The sequence below is a fragment of the Rhipicephalus microplus genome, chromosome X, assembly GCF_043290135.1.
Source record: "Rhipicephalus microplus isolate Deutch F79 chromosome X, USDA_Rmic, whole genome shotgun sequence".
NCBI classification, from domain to species: Eukaryota; Metazoa; Arthropoda; class Arachnida; order Ixodida; family Ixodidae; genus Rhipicephalus; species Rhipicephalus microplus.
In genome coordinates, this window is record NC_134710.1 from 69,141,898 (window position 1) to 69,161,945 (window position 20,048).

At 45.4% G+C, this 20,048-nt stretch overlaps 1 protein-coding gene across 5 annotated transcripts; it reads right to left on the minus strand.

Moving 5' to 3' along the window:
* Positions 1-145: 145 nt before the first annotated feature.
* On the minus strand, positions 146-19,921 carry alpha-Cat (catenin alpha). Of its 5 annotated transcripts, XM_075877078.1 has the most exons (18): positions 19,703-19,921; positions 5,349-5,474; positions 5,083-5,272; positions 4,600-4,766; positions 4,419-4,538; positions 4,263-4,352; positions 4,030-4,203; positions 3,272-3,953; positions 2,560-2,760; positions 2,350-2,501; positions 2,209-2,293; positions 1,859-1,920; positions 1,511-1,798; positions 1,318-1,452; positions 1,167-1,259; positions 1,076-1,099; positions 862-994; positions 146-607 (listed from the first exon to the last, which is right to left on the minus strand). In XM_075877078.1, exons 2-18 carry the CDS (start codon positions 5,451-5,453, stop codon positions 603-605), a joined length of 2,706 nt encoding a protein of 901 aa, XP_075733193.1. In that variant the 5' UTR covers positions 5,454-5,474; positions 19,703-19,921; the 3' UTR covers positions 146-602. The 5 variants fall into 5 exon arrangements, with proteins under 5 accessions (XP_075733193.1, XP_075733192.1, XP_075733188.1 ...); XM_075877077.1 differs by lacking the exons at positions 146-607; positions 2,209-2,293 and adding an exon at positions 1,999-2,068 and having other exon boundaries at positions 721-994; XM_075877073.1 differs by lacking the exon at positions 146-607 and having other exon boundaries at positions 721-994.
* Positions 19,922-20,048: the final 127 nt, after the last annotated feature.

The following is a 20,048-nucleotide window of genomic DNA, read 5'->3' on the forward strand; positions in this document are numbered from 1 at the left end:
AAAGCCAAATACTTGTACAACATCAAGTAATCTAAAAAACTGCATTCAGTCTGCTTATTCATAGGACAACAGTAGTTTCCCATTACAGGCACAGTGGGTGCATGGGAAGAGCTTGTAGAAAAGTGAAAAAACAAAAAAGGCATAATCACAAGTGGAACACATTTGTTATTGTCCATACATAATGCATCTCTTAAATATATAATATACAAACAAAAACTTCACTCACTGAAGTGTAATTTTAGTAGCGATTAGGTAAACAAGCCTTCCCTCAAGAACGCGAGCAGTCCCTGCCATGTTTCGAGAGCACCACAGAGATGGGAAAGCAAGAAACATTACTCAGCATATTCGTGCGATTAATTGTGGCAGATGTGGCTAAAAATATTAGTGGGTTACAGTGTAATTGGTGACACTAGCAAGAGTTCTCACGTGTACAGGAATGTATTTGGTGCGATTACTACAAGACCAGATGCAGAAGTGGGCCCACCACGTTTCCACACAGAGATGAATCTGTTTCTAAACCACTAACGAAGTGCTAGGAGAAAGTAGAGCACGTCCTTCGCTTGAACAGGCAAGAAAGCAGTGACAGCCACAGCAGTAGTGACTCATGCTGCAAATAGAAACCCTAGCTTGGTTATGAAAGGGCACTTGACAAGAAAGCACACATAATCGAGCAGACAGGGAGGGTAATGGGATGCATGCCGGACTGCATACACAACATGGTGGAGGGAGGTGATTTTCTTTATTGGGGAGGTGACCACCTGTGTGTGACTGTTCACAACCTAGCACCGAATGGGGCTACGAGGACAGGCCGTGCAGGAGGGCATGCCACTCAGACTGATTCGGCCAGACTCTGAAACTCACTGAGCGCTTTGATGGGCGCGATGTTCTTTTTCTGTGAGCCCTTGCGTACTTTAGCTCTGACTTCTTCAGGCTTCTCCCGGCGAACCAGAGGCTTCTTTTCAGGTGCCTTCATCTTCCACACAACAATTGGTGACTGTAAAGAAATGATAGTCCCGTTGACATACAAGTTTGCACATAATGCACAACCCGGCATGCCCTACTAGCACCTACTTACACTCACAACGCCACTTCTTGGATACTGTAATAAGAGGGCAGGGGGAAGTGTTAGTACAGAGCAATGTGCCACCAAGTGTCAGGCTACTTGCCTTAGTAGATGCTACATATGAAGCTTTCACTGTTAGCACCACTGCATTCATTAAGTTTTTAGCAGCTTGAATCAGAGATGTGGCACTATCAAGCTGAAAAAAAGAAAAACTGTGACTGAAGTGCAAGCTAAGCTTTAGCTCGACAACTCACCCCAGAGACAATGAGGTTTCCAGATATGTTCTGCACATCAGCTTTCACTTTACTGGTGATGTTGAGCTGGTGACAATAAAGTGCTATGCGCTGAAGATAAGCAATTAGATCCTTCTTGGTGCTCGACTCTGGGCACTGTGGAAAAAAAAATATGCATTAGTGCACTCACGAGCATACACCATTGTTTTATTACCTGGTCAGCAATGGTTCGTGCCAATTTGTCCAGTTTCGTGCCATACTCTGATATCTTTTTTGCAGCGTTGATGACGTCCATAGTTGTTTTCAGGGGCCCTTTGCCCCTTGTGAAATCAGTCATTTCCATCATAATCATGCACATCTGCTTAGCCAGCACAATGATATCATTGCCGGTGTCATCCCATTTGGCCACTTCGCGGTCAAACTTGTTCTTCTCTGTGCGGAATGTCTCCACCTGAGCAGCAATCTTCTGCTTCTCTTCTTCAGACACGAGGCGGTAAGCATCCTGCAAATAGGAAAGTAGTCAAGCACCTTTGCCAATGCATGACTAGTGAGCAGCCCTTACTCGTGTGTTGTTGATGCCACTGATGTCTGGATACTCATCATAGTCTGCAGTGTGGGCACTGGCTGCAAAAAGAATAGCATGCTTATGCAACTAAGACAGCATTCAGCTCATCCCCAAGCAGACAAAGGACAGAAGCTTACATTTGCTGCGTGTTTCGTAGGTGTTATCCTCGTACTCAATCTCAGTTTCGGAGTCCAACTCCTCGGCACTCTACGAAAAATCACCCAGCAAAACAGCTAGTATAAAGCATTAACCACCATCTAGAAACAAAGAAAGCACAGCTCATACAAGCACACCACAGTAAGCGACCTGTATCCCATAATGCACACATAGTCTAGACTTGTCCTCACAGGCTCTGCTCCTCTGAGAACCAAGGGAGACCCAGCTTCCTGAGAGATCTGAGCCATCCATTTCATCCTCCGAGTCAACATCAAGCTAAAAGAATTTTCAAAACCATAAATGGCATATAAAAGCCTTTAAAAGTCACTTACCCTATTCATGAGCACTGCACGTCGAATCTCACGAACGCCATCGTAAACTAGACGTGAAGCATCAATAAATTCATTTTCATCTATCTCTTTCTGAGGACTGGCACTCAGTGCTTCTACTGCCATCTCAACCTTCTGGGCAAAGTTGGGCATAACTGAAAGGAATGGAACAAAGCTTCAAAGAATGAACCCCAATACAAGCAATAATCCTACCTTGATCTCTCAGCACTGCCACAGCCTCAAGTACTCTTTCTGTGTAGATACCTGGCTCATAGTTGTCCATTTCAGAAGTTACCACATTGCACACACGGGCTGACCGCCCTCGAATGGCACCAGCGGTACGGTCCAAAGCATCTGCATCGTTCTCTTGCAGAGCCAGCACGCACTTGTTGACATCTTCAAGAATGTGATTTTCTATGGAAAAAAGAAGAATCCTGTTGAACAGAATGAACTAAAGTGTGACAGCTAAGCATCCCTAGTTGCCAAAAAAGTGCAACAAAAACCACGGCCTCCATAGGCTACTGCAGCCACACACCTTTTAAGCCAATCTTCCATAACACTACTATCATGAAAGCAGACATTTAATCGTACCAAGTGACTGTGGTAGTACGTAATAGTATGTGTATGAGCTTCCTCTTGTACTATTCCCAAGAGCCTCTGTAAGACTAGTAATATACAATGAAACTCTAATGACACTATAGTGAAGGCAGTAAGCACACTATATGAGAAGAGAGATAAGCATACCCTTCGCTACATGTCCACTGGCAATAGCAACTAACATTATGGCCACAGCAGTGCCACTCAATATATTAAACGTTGGAAATAAGATGCTAATAACAAGCATCATGGTTACACATTTGTACATTTAGGGCAGTTGTAAAAACTGTCAGGAGGGATCAAAGTTGCATGCTTGAATTTGGGTTACCTGATACGGCCAAGAAGTCGTCGATGGTGGTGATGTCATCAACAGCTTCTGTAAGCAGACGCACCTGCGTCTCCCAGGCATCTCTGAAAGCATCCATGTTCTCCTGCGCAACTTTAGATCGCGGTCTTGCAGCAAGGATACGAGCTGCATTCACTACTTGTGGACAGAGGCCCTCAATGTGGGCCGCCGCACATCGCACCATCTTCACACCATCCTCGTGGCTTGACATGGAGCAGGCCAGGCTGGCCACTTCAACCAGCTTGTGGGCATGCTCGGCAAACACACGCGCATACTCCTCGACCTGTCGCTCGTCCCCAGCACGTGCTGCCTCTACCAGCACTAGTAGAGGCACCTGTGTCTCAAGAAACGAGTCTGACACGTGGTCCACGACTGCCTTGCGCAGCTGCCGCCGCAAGTCCCGTGTCTTGCGCCCCATCTGCTCCACAGCCTTGTCCAGGGAGTCTTCCTTGCGGCCTGCACTTGCCATGTATTCGGCCAGTAGGTCTTGCAGCGCCTGCCGAACAGCATTGCATTCCGCCACGATGCGCTCTCGCCGTTCATCGCGAGTGCATGATGAATCGGCCATGAGGGCAGCTCCACTGATAATACTCTCCAGCCTCTCTTCTAAAGCTGGCCTGGTGCGCAGTTCGTTGTAGGTGAGTGGATCCAGCACAACACGCTCCTGGTGAAGCAAAATAGAACAAAGGTACCAATGTTAATTAAAATTTCTACCCACCCAGTTAAAGTACAGGCCTTACATCAAAATCATCCAGTGCAGCTGCTAACTCGCCGGGGCCCTCATAGGATGGCACTAAGGCACCAGCACGACCCTGTGCAACATCGCCAATTGTGTTGACTGCTTCACACACTTGCCGAAACACAAAATCTCGGTTCTCCTTGGCAGCTGAAAGCTCAGGATGACGAATGTAGACCTGTGGGCAGTAAGTATGCTGTGTGAGGCGACAAACCTGAAGGTGGTTGTGTTTTGTACCTTCGAGGCTGTGAGGAGCATCATGCTATTTTTCTTCAGCACTGCCCTGGCAGCAGCAAGGTCATCTCGCAACCTTGAGTCCTTCAGCTCCTACAACAACAAAAGAAGGATGGTGTTGTGCCCTTCCAGCACACACTGCTGTCCGCTAGTTCTCACCGCCTGCCTACGTGCAGCCTGCTGTATCAGGTCAACAGTGTTGACACCGAAGTTTCGGAAGAACTCCATCAACTCGGACTGGCTGGACGCATTCTTGACTTTGTCCAAGTCATCCTCAACCTGAGATAATATGTAGTCTTCACAAATGGACCACACAACAAGGCCCATATTGAGTGCTCACCACACGCAAAGATTTTAGCAGCCGGTGTACATCCACCATGTCGGCAAGAATCAGTAGTCGAGTGACAGCAGACAGGAGGTTCCGTGCTGAGCGCACCATGTTACCCCTCTTGACTGACGAGCAAGGGTCCTCCGCAAACTCGCGCGAGGCTTTGCTCATGGCCTCTCCTGCAAGACATGTTACTGAACATGCCACTTTTCTGATGTGTACAGGGGTGCGTTTCATAAAAGTGAACACACAAGCATGGACCCATGCCCAGCAGCAACTGCTAATGATAACTATCAACCCAGAAAAAAGAATGGATCTTTCACATGAAAAGCAGCAAGCACTCTAACTCTCCTTCTGAGACAGCTGTTATCAATGCGTTTGCTTTTCCTGGTCACTTGTAGTTAGCACCAGCACAGGCGACAATACAGTGTGGGTTTGCACACTTGTATGCTCCCTTTCATTAAAAGCCACCCCCCACACCAACTCATTACTTACCTGTCTTCCGCACTTCATCTACAGCTGCCATCATTTCCTGATGTATGTCGGGGTTCTCTGTTGCAATCTCTTCTCCCTTTTTGATGAAGTTCTCTGTGGCCCGCTCTACAGCAGCAACCAAGACATGAGCCCGCTTTGAACGGCCTTTCTTCTTTTTAGATGGTCCCTTTGTGTTTACCAGTGTTGTCACCTAGCCAAGCAACAAAAATTATTGATTTCACCACAACAGTCTCCAGCTACTAGATATTTGGAGGCATTCTCCTTGCCTGTATGACCAGGGGTTCCAGAGTTTTCTCCACGGACAGTGTTTTGATCTCGAGGTTCTTGGGATCCCACTTGAGGGCGACTGGCGGTGGCTCCATAGTGGACATATCTCAGGCCACTCGTTGTCCCTACAGGTCACAGCAACGGGAAACTGCCACTTTTTAAGACCATTTCCAAACAGCACACAAATACTTGCACTTTGCCCCTTTTAGTGCTTATATGTAGTCATCGCATGCGTTCTCTCCATTATGCTTTTGCCAATACTGTATTGCATGTGTTGTGGGGTGTTCAGCCCTAACTGTGTGACTATGTCGGGTTTTTTTTAACAGTGAGCAAGCCGTACCCAATGTAGAAGAAATCAGCACGTCAAACGATGGCATAATTGATGCTGTGTTTGTACTTCATGTGTCATTGCTTAGATCTTGACTTGTCAATAAAGATTAGTTTGGTGCATGTCAATTCTGCATGGTTGAAAATAAGTTCATCGTTGGCCTCTCCTGGTTTACTTGTTTGTTGTAATGTTGAAAAAGTGACCAGCAGCTTGAGTGGGTGCAGTTTGGTAGTTCACAGTGCGAGTCATGAATAGTCTTTTTTTTTTTTTTGAAGCCACAAAATTCCCTTTTATTTCAAGCAATAAAGATTCATTAGTGGGCTCAAGCAGTCTATAAAATTCTATGCTGAACACTTACTTCAGTGTTCAATGTAAGCTACCACAGAAATTCTATCGCAGAAATACAGTTTGAATATTCCACACAATAAATCTTCCAAAAGGACACAAAGCTATTCATGCATGGTATATCAAGCTAATAAGTAATTCACACCGAAAGAGCATTTTGCACAAATACAGTAGACGTACAAAGGATATCGCAGCAACATCCCTAGTTCGATCACTGTTGAACATGTCAAGCAGGTAAAGCATTCATCACACAAGAAAAGGGCTTTTTTTTTACTACACCAGCTTGTTAAATAAACAAGTTTTGTTGTGACATTTTGCTAGCAACTGTAATGCGAGAAAAAGCAAATTATGCACACCTCATGCCACTGATCAGAACCAGCGATTATGGGCACAGTCAGGGTTATTCACATAGGACAGCTTGGGTTATTCACAACTACTAATGCATAGAATTTAGTAATGGAATACATGAATTCATCACAAGTGCAGCAGCCAAATATGTTGGTCCCAAGTTCATCCTAATTTTGAATGTCACTGTGAAACCTATATTTACCTTTTAGAGGCTAGCTTCGTTTATATAGTGAGGGTGGCCATGTCAGTACTCGGGCATATTATAGACAGGAATTTTTTAGAATAACAAATTACTGGTAGTCAGTGTCAGCTCACCAATATAATCTCATTTCAGAAGTTTACACACTCTATATAATCTTCAAGTTATTTCACAGGCTGGAACTTGTGACAAAATAGGTTGTCCTTCATAGTGAAGCCATGCTAAATATACTATCAGCTTAAAAAAGCCTAAGCAGTGAGATACCAGTGAAATTGGCAAGTTTATCCTCAACATGGGCACAAAGCCTGGAATAGAAGTTCAAAACAAGGAGAAGTGTGCGCTACTGATATAGTATTGCATCTGATGAGATGCTGCATGCCTTAAGAAACTGCCTTGTGACATTCATGCCTTGTCAACATTTTACACTATCTGTACTAGTTGTTTGCAGTGGCTCGAAAACTATGGCACTAAAATTCACTATGATAATTGAGAATACATGGGCTATTGAGCACGTGATGATTTTCATAGATATAATGAAACTTTGGAGGACCATATCAAAATGATTTACAGGCTACTTATCCTGCAGTATTTTTTTCAAAGGTTGCTCCAAGCAAACTGACAGATCATCGCTATAACACAAAGCATACTGTGCCAATGCTGCCGAGAAAAACGCTTTCACAAATGGGAGAGCTGATGTAAATATGAAGCTTGTACCACCACTCTATAAACGTAACAAGTGATGTGAATCAGTCCAATAGTAATCTGTCAAGAGCAGTCATCAATTGAAACCAGAAATCAGGTTAATTTACTCTGTAGAGCTAGACATCGAGTCACCTGCTATCGTGAGTTTTTCAGAAGCAATCTATCACTCCACCAAATTTCATGTTTGCTTATAGAATGTCGCAATCCTGCACACTTTCATGAGGCTAATGAGGCCTAATTTGCATAAAAGAAAAGTAATAGCTCTAGGGGCCTATTTTTCAGACACCTTACGAAGCCAAGGAAAACAAAGGGGCCATTATTTCTAAAGTGCTCAATAGCAGTGGATTTGTCCACATTGACTCACTAGCTTTTTATTTAACAAATTACAATACACAAGTAGTTACCGTTATACTTCGTTACCCTTACCAAAATTGATGTAACCCGTCATTGAAACAGCACAAGCTTCCCAATTTTCTGTTCCAATTACTTTTTTTATTTGTTTATAATCTCAGCTGACAAGTACTCACACTTTGCCTGGTGTAAATGAGAACATTCAATGTTGAAAGCAATATAAGTGAAAATGAATAGGTGAAGCAATTTTTCCAGAAATGCAGCAGTACATGGATGTAACAGCTGCCCGTTACTGTATAGCAGTCTCCTAGATTCAATAATCACACCGAAATATTCTTTGTTGCTTCTGTTCACAGCCCAAGCATTGAGCTGCCAACTAACTCATGCTGCATATTAAGAGGGTTGAATATGTACAGTCGTCAGCAAGCTTAACACAAACGCTCCAACACGTGACCTGGACTACTAGGACTGACGCCAGCCGTGAAGCGCTGGGCGCTGTTGCTGAGATAATGTCGAGATACCATGCCAAGATACCATGTCGGCATGCAAGAGTAAAATCTCAGATGCAGAGCCCAAAGCTATGCTGCACTACCGTGAATCAAACTTTTTGAAGACATGCTGCGGAGCATTCGTGTTAAGCTTGCTGACTACTGTATTTCCCCGCACAGTATTGTGGTTTTGTGGATCGAAACAGGCCGCCATTGGAACATGAACTTAACAACGTTTAACGCTAGAACCTTATCTAGTGAGGCAAGTCTAGCTGTACTATTCGAGAAGCTAGAGGGCATTAAATGGGATGTAATAAGGCTCAGTGAGGTTAGGAGGACAAATGAGGCCTATACAGTGCTACAGAATGGGCATGTCCTTTGCTATCCGGGCTTGACTGACAGAAGAGAGCTGGGAGTGGGGGTTCCTTATCCACGGAAACATAGCTGGCAGCATAGAGGAATACTATAGCATTAATGAAAGGGTGGTAGGTATCGTAGTTAAACTGAATAAGAGATACAAGATGAAGGTGGTACAGGCTTATGTGCCTACGTCCAGCAATGATGACGCGTCAGTTGAAAACTTCTATGAATATGTGGAATCTGCAATGAGTAAGGTAAAAACACAGTATATTATACTGATGGGCGACTTTAACGCAAAGGTAGGGAAGAAGCAGGCTGGAGACCAGGCAGTGGGAGATTATGGCATCGGTACTAGAAACGCCAGAGGAGAGCTACTAGTAGAATTCGCAGAACGCAATAATTTACGGATTTTGAATACCTTCTACCGAAAACGAGGAAACCGCAAGTGGACATGGAGGAGTCCTAATGGCGAAAATAAGAACGAAATAGACTTTATACAGAGTGCACACCCAGGCATTGTGCAGGATGTAGAAGTGCTTGGCATGGTACGATGCAGTGACCATAGAATGGTACGGTCCAGAATTCGCCTAGACTGTTATGCATGAAGCCAATCAATGAGCTAGCACTGAGAGGGAAAGTACAGGAATGCAGAGTCTCACTTCAGAATAGGTACTCTGCTCTTATCGAGGGAAACAGCCTTAGTGTTGACGCAATGAATGATAATCTGACGAGTATCATTACGAAGTGTGCAGTGGAAGTTGGAGGTACTGTAGTTAGACAGGACACTGGCAAGCTGTCCCAGGAAACTAAGAATCTCATTAAGAAGTGTCAAAGCATGAAAGCCTCAAGTACAACAGACAAAATAGAGTTGGTAGGGCTTTCGAAGTTGATAAGTGTAAGGTATGCGACGCAAAAAGGTATAACATGGAGAGAATTGAACACGCTCTGAAGAACAAAGGAAGCGTCAAAGCAGTGAAGAGAAAACATGGGATAGGCAAAAACCAGTGGTGCAATTATGTACAAACTCCAAATCCGGACGGAGGCGGTCTGTTCCATTGAGTCTCACGCGATTGGCCTATTTGAACCGTGACGAATGCTGTGACGTTCCATGTGACGTGGGCCAAGGTGTCCCGTGACTGTTTTTCTGCGGTTTTTGGACGAAGGCGAAGGAACGGTCGGAGAGACCGTCCGAAAGGAACCGGATGGATTGAAATGGCTGCAAGATGGCATGGATTGGATTGAAATGTCAGGGCTTCATGACGTTTCAGCATTCGGACACTTAGACAACATGGCATTTCCACTGCCACAGTTAATCGTCTCGCCTGTGCGGCAGCTGCAGCGGCGGCGTCACGGCCAGCCTCGTGCACCTGCCTGCGCCACCAGGCCTGCCATTCCTCTGCGTTTTTCTGCGCAGGCCCTTCTTAGTTCAGCGCGTTGCCGAGCTCTTGCCACAGCCGCCACCAGTCGGCGACGGTGACGCCGTGCCGCAGCTCGATGGCTTTAGCCGCGAGCTGGGGATGTTTGTCCATAAACGCGAGCACCAGTGCACGCTGAACCTCGGAAACGCGGATGAGCTGCTGCTGCTGTTGGCTACTGGTGCCGTTGCCCTCCGCCATGATTGCGCTCGACTGAGCCAACGGCTTCAAAAGTTGTGCCACAAAACACCTGCGCCATTTAGGTTTGAATAGTGGTGGAGATATGAGAACAGTAACTGCTTGAAACGGGGTTGTATTTAGCGCCACTACTTACCGTCCCACTAAATTTAGCGTCATTTCAAAACAATAACGAAAAAATACGTTTGGATTGTGCCGTGTTTCTTATTCAACGTTTGAAAACTAGTGCCAACACATTTTAATAGTGAACAATAATAGTTACACACTTCTCAACATGTTACAAACACTTTTCACTGTGCTATACGGTCCCCAAACTAACGTCAAAATGATGACGCAAGCCTCCATTTCTCTCATTGGCTGTTCGCTTCCCCTCGTCCTCACAACTGCTGCGGACCGCCCACTTTTTGACGTCACCGACGGAACGCCTCCGTCCGGATGTGGAATTTGTACATAATTGCACCACAGATGTATGCACTAAGAGACAAGGAAGGCAAAGTAACTACCAATACGGATAGGATAGTTAAAATAACAGAAGAGTTTTACAGAGATCTCTACAGTAGCAGAGACAACCATGACCTTAATATAAAAACTAGCAGTAACACAGATGGCGTCCCACCAGTAATGATCGAAGAAGTCGGAAAAGCCTTGTTGAGCATGCAAAGAGGCAAAGCTGCTGGTGAGGATCAGGTAACATCAGATCTGCTGAAAGATGGAGGACAGAATGTGTTAGAAAAACTAGCAGCCCTGTTTACGAGGCGTCTCCTGACGGGAAGAGTACCAGAATCTTGGAAGATTGCTAACATCATCCTAATACATAAGAAAGGAGATGACAAGGACTTGGAAGAATTACAAGCCGATCAGCTGGCTCTTCGTAGTATACAAACTATCTGCAAAAGTAATTGCTTACAGAATTATACAAAAGTAATTGCTTACAGAATTAAGACAACATTAGAATTCAATCAACCTAAGGAACAAGCAGGATTTCGAACAGGCTACTCAATAATCGACCACATTCATACTATCAATCAGGTAATAGAGAAATGCTGAAAATATAGCCAACCATTATGCTCAGAAAATAGCCAACCACTATACATAGCCTTCACAGATTATGAGAAGGGGTTTGATTCAGTAGAAATATCAGCAGTCATGCAGACACTGCGGAATTAGGGCGTCGACGAAGCATATGTAAACATCCTGGAAGAAATCTACAGAGGATCAACTGCTACCATAGTGCTTCATAAAGAAAGCAACAGAATACCAATCAAGAAGGGTGTAAGGCAGGGGGATACAATCTCCCCAATGCTATTTGCCACCTGCTTACAGGAGGTTTTCAGAGGGCAAGAATGGACACAGTTAGGCATACGAGTTAATGAAGAGTACCTTAGTAACCTGCACTTCGCCGATGACATTGCATTGCTGAGTAACTCAGGGGATGAATCGCAACTCACGATTACGGAGTTAGACAAGGAGAGCAGAAAAGTAGGTCTTAAAATTAATCTGCAGAAAACGAAAGCAATGTTTAACAACCTCGGAAGAGAACAGCGCTTTGAGATAGGTAATAGTGCACTTGAAGTTGTAAATGACTATGTCTACTTGGGACAGGTAAAAACCACGAAGCCGAACCACAAGACTGAAGTAACTAGAAGAATAAGAATGGGGTAGAGCAGATTTGGCAAGCACTCTCAAATCATGACAGGTAGATTGCCACTATCCCTCAAGAGGAAAGTATATAACAGCTGTATCTTGCCGGTACTTAGCTACGGAGCAGAAACCTGTAGACTTACAAAGAGGGTTCAGCTTAAATTGAGGACGACGCAGTGAGCAATGGAAAGGAAAATGGTAGGTGTAACCTTAAGAGACAAGAAGAGAGCATAGTGGATTAGGGAACAAACAGGGGTTAAGGATATCATAGTTGAAATCAAGAAGAGGAAATGGACATTGGCCGGGCATGTAGCACGCAGACAGGATCACCACTGGTCATTAAGGGTAAGTAACTGGATTCCTGGAGAATGCAAGCGGGTTAGGGGGGACAGAAGGCTAGGTGGGCAGATGAGATTAAGAAGTTTGCGGGTATAAATTGGCAGCAGCAAGCACAGGACCGAGTCGACTGGCGGAACATGGGAGATACCTTTGTCCTACAGTGGACGTAGTCAGGCTGATAATGATGGTGGTTTTGGGCACATTCTCTTCAAGCATGTGCCCATAATATTTGTGAAAATGATTACCAATGCTGCAACATGGATACTTGATCTGAATACTTGCTGATGAAAGCTAAAATTTCACTAGACGATCTCATCTGCACAACTTTTTGCATCACACAGATCCCCCCCCCCACCAGCTGCATTGATTGATTGATATGTGGGGTTTAACGTCCCAAAACCACTATATGATTATGAGAGACGCCGTAGTGGAGGGCTCCGGAAATTTAGACCACCTGGGGTTCTTTAACGTGCGCCCAAATCTGAGCACACGGGCCTACAACATTTCCGCCTCCATCGGAAATGCAGCCGCCGCAGCCGGGATTCGAACCCGCGCCCTGCGGGTCAGCAGCCGAGTACCTTAGCCACTAGACCACCGCGGCGGGGCCCCCCACCAGCTGCAAATATTTAAAAAATTTCAAAGAGGTGTCAACAATGTACACAAAAGTGTTTTGCCAACTGATCACGCCCGACTGATATCTGTCAGCAAAAGTTATCGAACACTGAACAGCAAATGACCCAAAGCAGAACTGCTAGTTTTCGTTTATGTGCTTCATGCAAGTAAAAAAGATGATGCATGCCCCATGAGTATTTGGGCTTTAATGATGTGCTCTCAATGCAAATCAACACAGTTCAGCTCCTTGACTAACCACTGCAGAGTAATTAAGTTAGCCAAATTTCTTGGGTTTGTAAACCCAAGAAATTGTACAACTGGGTTTGTTTGAACTAGCCGTAGTTATTGGGCACATGATGACACCCTAATTCACAACTTTCTTCTCGAAGCAATGAACGCAAAATATCCATATTTTTAATGCCACTTGCAGTGATGTCACGATGTGCACACAGACTTGTGGGAGTTGATGTACAGGGCCGTTCACTCTCGGTGCGAACACGACGCACCGTGGCCGTGCTCTGCGTGGCGCCAGCGCACGCGGTACGGTCGCGCATCGAAGCTAATCGGCGCAGGCACACAGGCACTGCCTGATTAATGATTCACTCGAGCGCCATGCTTGTTTTTCTGAGAAGCACACTCAACTATCAGCATGCCAGTAGCAATTGAGCGCTCCGCAAGAGCATTGCAAAAAAGTGCGCTTCGCTTACTGCAATATAGTGCAGTTTTCTGCGTTCGATGAAAGTGATTCATTCTTTCACTGCTTCAATCGCAGTTAAAGCATGCATCTTTTCAAATTGCTCAGGATTGCTTTGGTTTATTGCAAGGTTACTCTGCCTTTATGAGCGACGTTGTAGAATACGGCTGTGGATGATTTACCCACCCATGGTTCTTTAGAGTTAGCTGGCAAGGCGAAGCACACGGGTGTGCTTGATATCCGCACCGATGAAAATTCAGCCAAACCAACTGTGTTTCGGCCACGCAACAGTGAACTCAAAGTATGATGACTGTCTTCGTACAGACTATAATATTACGAACCAACCAGACTCCTTAGACAGGCACCTAATAATGTGTTTAATATACCCAGCACAATTGTTGTGTCCTTTCATTTTTTGAGCGCCTTGTTGATGAGATTGAGTGCAGAGGGGCACTGGCTTTCGTAAGCTGTGATTGATTTGGATAACGGAGGAATAAACACGCTTGAAAATGAAAAAAAAAATGGGAAGCAACCGAGACAGCAAAAGAGAGAGGAAAAAGGGAAAAAATAATAAATTTAGAAATGTACAGACATAGGAAGTGAAGACAAGACTCCAAATGTCTGGAAAAGAACAAAAAAAAAAAAAGAAATAAAGTACCAAAGACAAAAAAGCCCCCCCCCCCTTCCCCCCAAACTGCACCCTTCCTTTAAGCAGGGCTGGCAGCACTAGCACAAAGCTACCCCAATTCTTTTTCTGCACCCTTCCTTTAAGCAGGGCTGGCAGCACTAGCACAAAGCTACCCCAATTCTTTTTATGATAGCTTCTTTACTCTCCCCTTTGCCACCCCTTCACAAATAGCCTAGTCGAACATCTCCAGCAGAAAAATTGACAGGATTTTCACAAAAAAAAATTCATGTAAAATGGAATCCAAACGTCTCCTACCGAATACCACCGTTCATCACATCCTGTTTTCAACACCGTACAATGTGAGGCCAACCCATTCATCGTTAAGCTGCACCCACGAGGTCTACTTTGCATACTATAATAAAATTTTTAGGGTAGCGAACCGGATGCTATAACTCCGGTTGATCTCCCTAGCTAGCTATTGTGGCTCACGCTATCATATTGTCACGACGCAGACACAGCAGAAGTCCGTTATAGAAGAGCTCACATTTATTAAAATGAAAAACGCTCGTAAAGAGGACCGGGCAAGAACTTCCGTCTTTCTTGCTGCGCGAGCTCTTCTCTGCGGGTTGAATGCAGCAATTGCCTCCCTCCAGGAAGAGCATCGTCCCGATGCTCTGCTACAAAGTACGTGGTGTATGTCGTTGACGTATTATGGAAATGGCTCACTGCAATATGGCTTCATCTGTACAACGTGTACTATTTCTGATTTTTGCTGGCGAGTTCGTGAGGAACTGTCAGGGACGACCTCATAATTCACGTCACTTAGGCGCTGTACAATATTGTAGGGACCATAGTACTTCTTCAGTAACTTTTCAAAAAAGCCGCGTCGGTGAATAGTGCTCCAGACCCACACTTTCTCGCCTGGTTGATAAGTGACGTATCGGTGTCGCAGGTTATAACGTTACGCTTCGTAACTCTGCTGCCGGGCGATTCGCACGCGTTATAGCTGCTGTGCCTTTTCAGCTCGTTGGGTAAAGTCTTGAACATCCGTGTCTGTATCGTCATAATCGTGCAGCAACATGGCATCTAGCATTGTCGCCACTTCACGGCCATAAAGAAGACTAAATGGCATGCTTCAGGTAGTTTCCTGCTGCGCCGTATTATAGGCAAATGTCACGTATGGTAGAACGTCGTCCCAATTTTTATGATCCACGTCGATGAACATTATGGTCCACTCTTAGAAGGAACACGGCAACGCGTGGCTGGCGGCCCACGTGGTGCAAACTGGCGGCGAGATTTGCAAACACAGCGCATGCGCATAGACGCGAAAGTGTGGGGCTTGCCGCGTTTCATCTGCTACTTTCCACCCCGGCGCTTGCAGTGCGCTGGATACCGCGTTCGCTTTTCTGTGGTGCGATTTATGTCCCCGCCACTCTCCCTGCTGCTCCCCGGGTAATCAGCGCGCAGAAAAAAAAAGTGCCATTCGTTTGTAGTGCTTTCTCGGCAGCTTTGTTGCAATTCCATTCATGGCTACAGCATCCGATTTCAGAATATAGGCGAAATGCGAAATAAAAAACAACCATGTGCAGAAAAAGGTCAAGAAAACGCATGTTTGAAAATACTTCAATGTATCCCACTACGACGGGACACAAAATTATATAATTTTTGTGGATTGCAATACCCAGCAGATGTTAGTTTTAATTCGCGTTACATTTTGTTTTCTTCGTGGAAGCGAAAATGCTAGAAGCTCCTTATTTGGAATATGCGACAGCGTTCACTTTTCCAAAAATCATTTCGTTTCACCAATACGCGCGCTGAAAACTACGGAGTAAACAAGAAAAAATGTATTCCTAAAACCTTTGTGACAGACAGGTCGAGTGAGGTCAGATCTGTAGCCTCGAAACATTACAATAGTGCAAAGGTAATGAAACACATCTCTGCCCTCCGAACAGAAAATAAAATGCAGGTCAGTGTAAGCAAAATAAGACTATGTGTGACAGAACTAGGCACTGCAAAAAATTACATTTGTAATGCTGATGATTACGCCAGTAATGAGAAAGAGGCATTTTCGCGATGGCAGTGACAGCGCGCTGGCTCTATTCTTTGGTGTACAGCTTGACTATTCGAAGCCTTTCGTCCTCATGTACTCTAGCCATGCCGCTTCTCAGAACTAGCTCTGCCGAAAATGGGATCAGCGAGTAAACACGCCCCCAGCTGTGGAATTTTGTGAAAGTGGTAACGAAGCCCATCACTCGCGTAGCCTGGTGTTTGTGCTCACCAAAAATGTAATTGTAAGCTTTCCAAATGCTATTCAAACCAGCCAGCCGCTTTTGATAAGAGACATAGAAATCTATGGTCGATGAAGCGAGCACAGCCAAGCTTGTCGCTAGCGCGTGCCGAGCGCAGGGCGGGGAAGTAGCCGACAACGCGGGCGAGTACCGCCCTTGCGATTCAGCACGCATGCTCCGCATTTCCAAATCTCGCCAGCAGTTTGTGCCCCGTGGACCGCCGGCCACGCGCTCACGTGTTCCCCCTAACAGAGGACCGTACTGTACATACTCAGCATATCTGCAATTGTCTTGTTGAGGCGTTCTGTTAAGCCGTTGGTTTTGTGGGTGGTAGGAAGTAGTTTTTCGATGCGCTGTTCCACTCAGCTCAAGCACTGACTTAAAGAGCATGGCCGTGAAAGCGGTACCTCTGTCCGTTATAATTCTAGGAGCACCATGCCTCAGAACGATATTTTCAATGAAAAATCGTGCCGAGTCTACCGTGGTTCTGCTCGATAAAGAAAAGCCTTTGTTTCTGCGTAGCGAGTAAGATAGTCGGCAGCGACAATTACCAACTTGTTTCCAATGTGCGAAGTCGGAAATGGCCCAAGGGGGTCCATTCCGATTTGTGCAAAAGGCATGGTGGGCACTTGAACTGGTTGCAATGATCCGGCTGGTTCTAAAGATGGCGATTTTCGTCGTTGACAATCGAGGCATGTGCGAATGTAATGCTTTACCGTGCCTGAAAGCTTCGGCCAGTAGTACTTCTGTTGGATTCTGGCCAATGTGCGCGTGTATGCGAGGTGGCCGGAGGTTGGCTTATCGTGGCAAGCACTTAAGATCTCATCGCGAATGGATGTTGGGACAAGTAAGTGGGCACTTCCACTGAAGGAAAAGTTCTTATATAGAACACCACTGCGCAAGCAGAATAACAGCAGGCTCCTTGCAAATATCTTGGGAACGCTTGTAGACTGGCCGTTAAGAAAATTAATAAGAGGAAGGAACTCGCAGTCTTCTTTCTGCTTAGACGAAATGGTGACCGTGTCAACCACTCCTAAAAACGCCATGTCATCCTCTTCTGAGACATCGTCTTGCTTTATAGGTGACCTGGATAAGCAATCAGCATCAGAGTGCTGCCGTCTCGACTTATAGACGACCGTCATATCGAATTCTTGCAGGCGTAAGCTCCAGTGTGCTAGCTGATCAGATGGGTCCTTCAAGTTGGTCAGCCAGCAAAGGGAGAGGTGGTCGCTGAGTACGTGGAAGGGACGGCCGTAGAGGTATGGGCGAAACTTCATAACTGCCCATACTACAGCAAGACATCATTTTTCGTTGTTGAATAATGGGACTCGGCACGGGAAAGCGTCCTACTTGCACTTGCAATCACTCGCTCGGCTGAGTCTTGCCACTGGACGAGTACAGCGCCTAAACCTACGTTGCTGGCATCGGTGTGGATCATAATAGGAGCGTCCTCGTCAAAGTGAGCAAGCACAGGTGGTGTCTGCAGGCGCTGTCGTAGATCGTCAAATGCTGCTTGCTCCTCTTCGCCCCATAAAAATGGAACATCATCTTTCGTATTGCGTGTTAAGGACGACGCTATGCGTGAGAAATTGGCGATAAATCTGCGGTAGTAGGCGCAAAGGCAAGAAAACATATCACAGCCTTCTTATCTTTCGGCACCGGATATTTTCGGACGGCATTGATCTCGTCGGGGTCCGGACAAACACCTTCATGGCTCACCACATGTCCTAAGAATCGGAGTTCCTTGAAACCGAAATGACATTTCTCAGGTTTCAGCGTTAGGCCAGCGGACCTTATTGCTCGAAATACTAATAGCAGCCGTCTTAGATGTTCTGCGAATCTTGCTGAGAAAACAATGACGTCGTCGAGGTATACCAGACATGTCTGCCACTTAAGGCCTGATAGGACGGTATCCATCAGTCTCTGAAATGTTGCTGGGGCTGAGCACAATCTGAAAGGCAAGACTTAAAACTCGTAAAGCCTGTCAGGCATAACAAAAGCAGTAAAGCCCGTCAGCAGATGCTAACGGGCTTACTGCTTTTGCAAAAGAAAAAAGCAGACTTGGGGATGTCAAGGTCAGCAGATGGTTCTGACATGGTGCTAGTCGCTGGGTGCTACTAGAAGATAATTCGGTGGTCAATGTATGGTCAGGGCCTCTTGTGGGGAACTGCGTCGATGATGAGCGACTGATGAAGGGGCTGGCAGGTCTTCATCCTGTTGACTCGTGTGGCATTATGAGTGGCAGACGTGGCCTGGCTCACACGCCATGTTTATTCCTGTTCTCACTTCATCCTTCTCCATCCACCTCTACTACCATGGCTTCATATGTCTCTCTCTCACTCACTCACACACACACACACACACACACACACACACACACACACACACACACACACACACACACACACACACACACACACACACACACACACACACACACATGGAAGGTCGCAGGTTCGGATCCTGCCCACAGCAAAATATCTTGGCAAGGTTCCATTTGGCGTTGCATAAGTCTGTTGCCAGACTTTGGGGTGGTTGAATATCTTTTCCCCCACTTTTCTTTCTTCACCTTTACATTACAATTGGCTTAATAACTTTCCTTGGCATTATTGTCTGTTTGATCTCATTATTATTGTGTCTAAACACGAACAAACGAGCCCTTATGGATAAACTTGTTTCCCTTATATATATATATATATATATATATATATATATATATATATATATATATATATATATATATATATATATATATATATATATACAAACACCCACACCAGCTAATAGAGTGCGGTAGGTCAGCCCCCCACTAAGGCCGCTGTGATAGCTCAGTGGTTAGAGCATCGAACGCGTTATTCGAAGCCCCCCACTCGCGAAAGAGTTGGTACGTCACTGCTTCTACACACAGCCATACTCTTCTATTCCAATTAATGATGCATTTTCCTAACATATTACACAAGCAGAACTGAACTGATGCCTGTAATGCAACCTTCGCGCAATTAGAACAAAATTTTAGAAGCATGAATTCTGAGCACCAGCACAAAATGGCTTACCACCAAGCTGTCAATACGGCCAACGCCACCGTACCCGCTGCCTGTTCCGTAGTCGTACCAGTATGAACTTGTGGAACTAGTGAATGTCCCGCACTGCAGCCAACCGAGAGCGGTGCGGCTATTTCAGCAACACACCGATCACAGGTGGCCAGTTACCAAGCGCTGAACAGCGATGAAAGGGCAACGAGGGCGTTAACCGTGTCAAGCTCCACGTTGGCCCTGTTTCATCATAACACACAGCTTGTTTTGTATGCTAACACAGGTTTTGAAACTTTGAATGATCATAGAACGACAGCGATAGTGCGTATGTAACAAGCACAGGTACAGGGGAAAGGTTTTGCTGCAAGTACAACAATAGGCTTACCCCAAGGTTAGGCTGCTGCAACTCAAGAGCTTGTAACGGTTTTTGTAAAAACGTTGCTCGCAAACAAAGTAGCACTGTTCCCTAAACTATTGTTTTTCTTCCAATGGGTCTACAAAAAAAAAACTAAACCATGGGTAACAATACATAAAATTAGCCGTTGAAATAAGCTTAGTGCAGCTCTGTAATAACTCAAAAGACACAAGCACCCGCAACGCCCGGAAGTGGACTCTCTTTCGTCCGCTCTGGCGTCTAAGCGTGTGTAACGAAAATTCTTTGACCAAACCCAGAAGAAAAAAAACTAAGCTGGCAACCACGTACGTCGCAGTATTTTAAAAAAGTACAACTT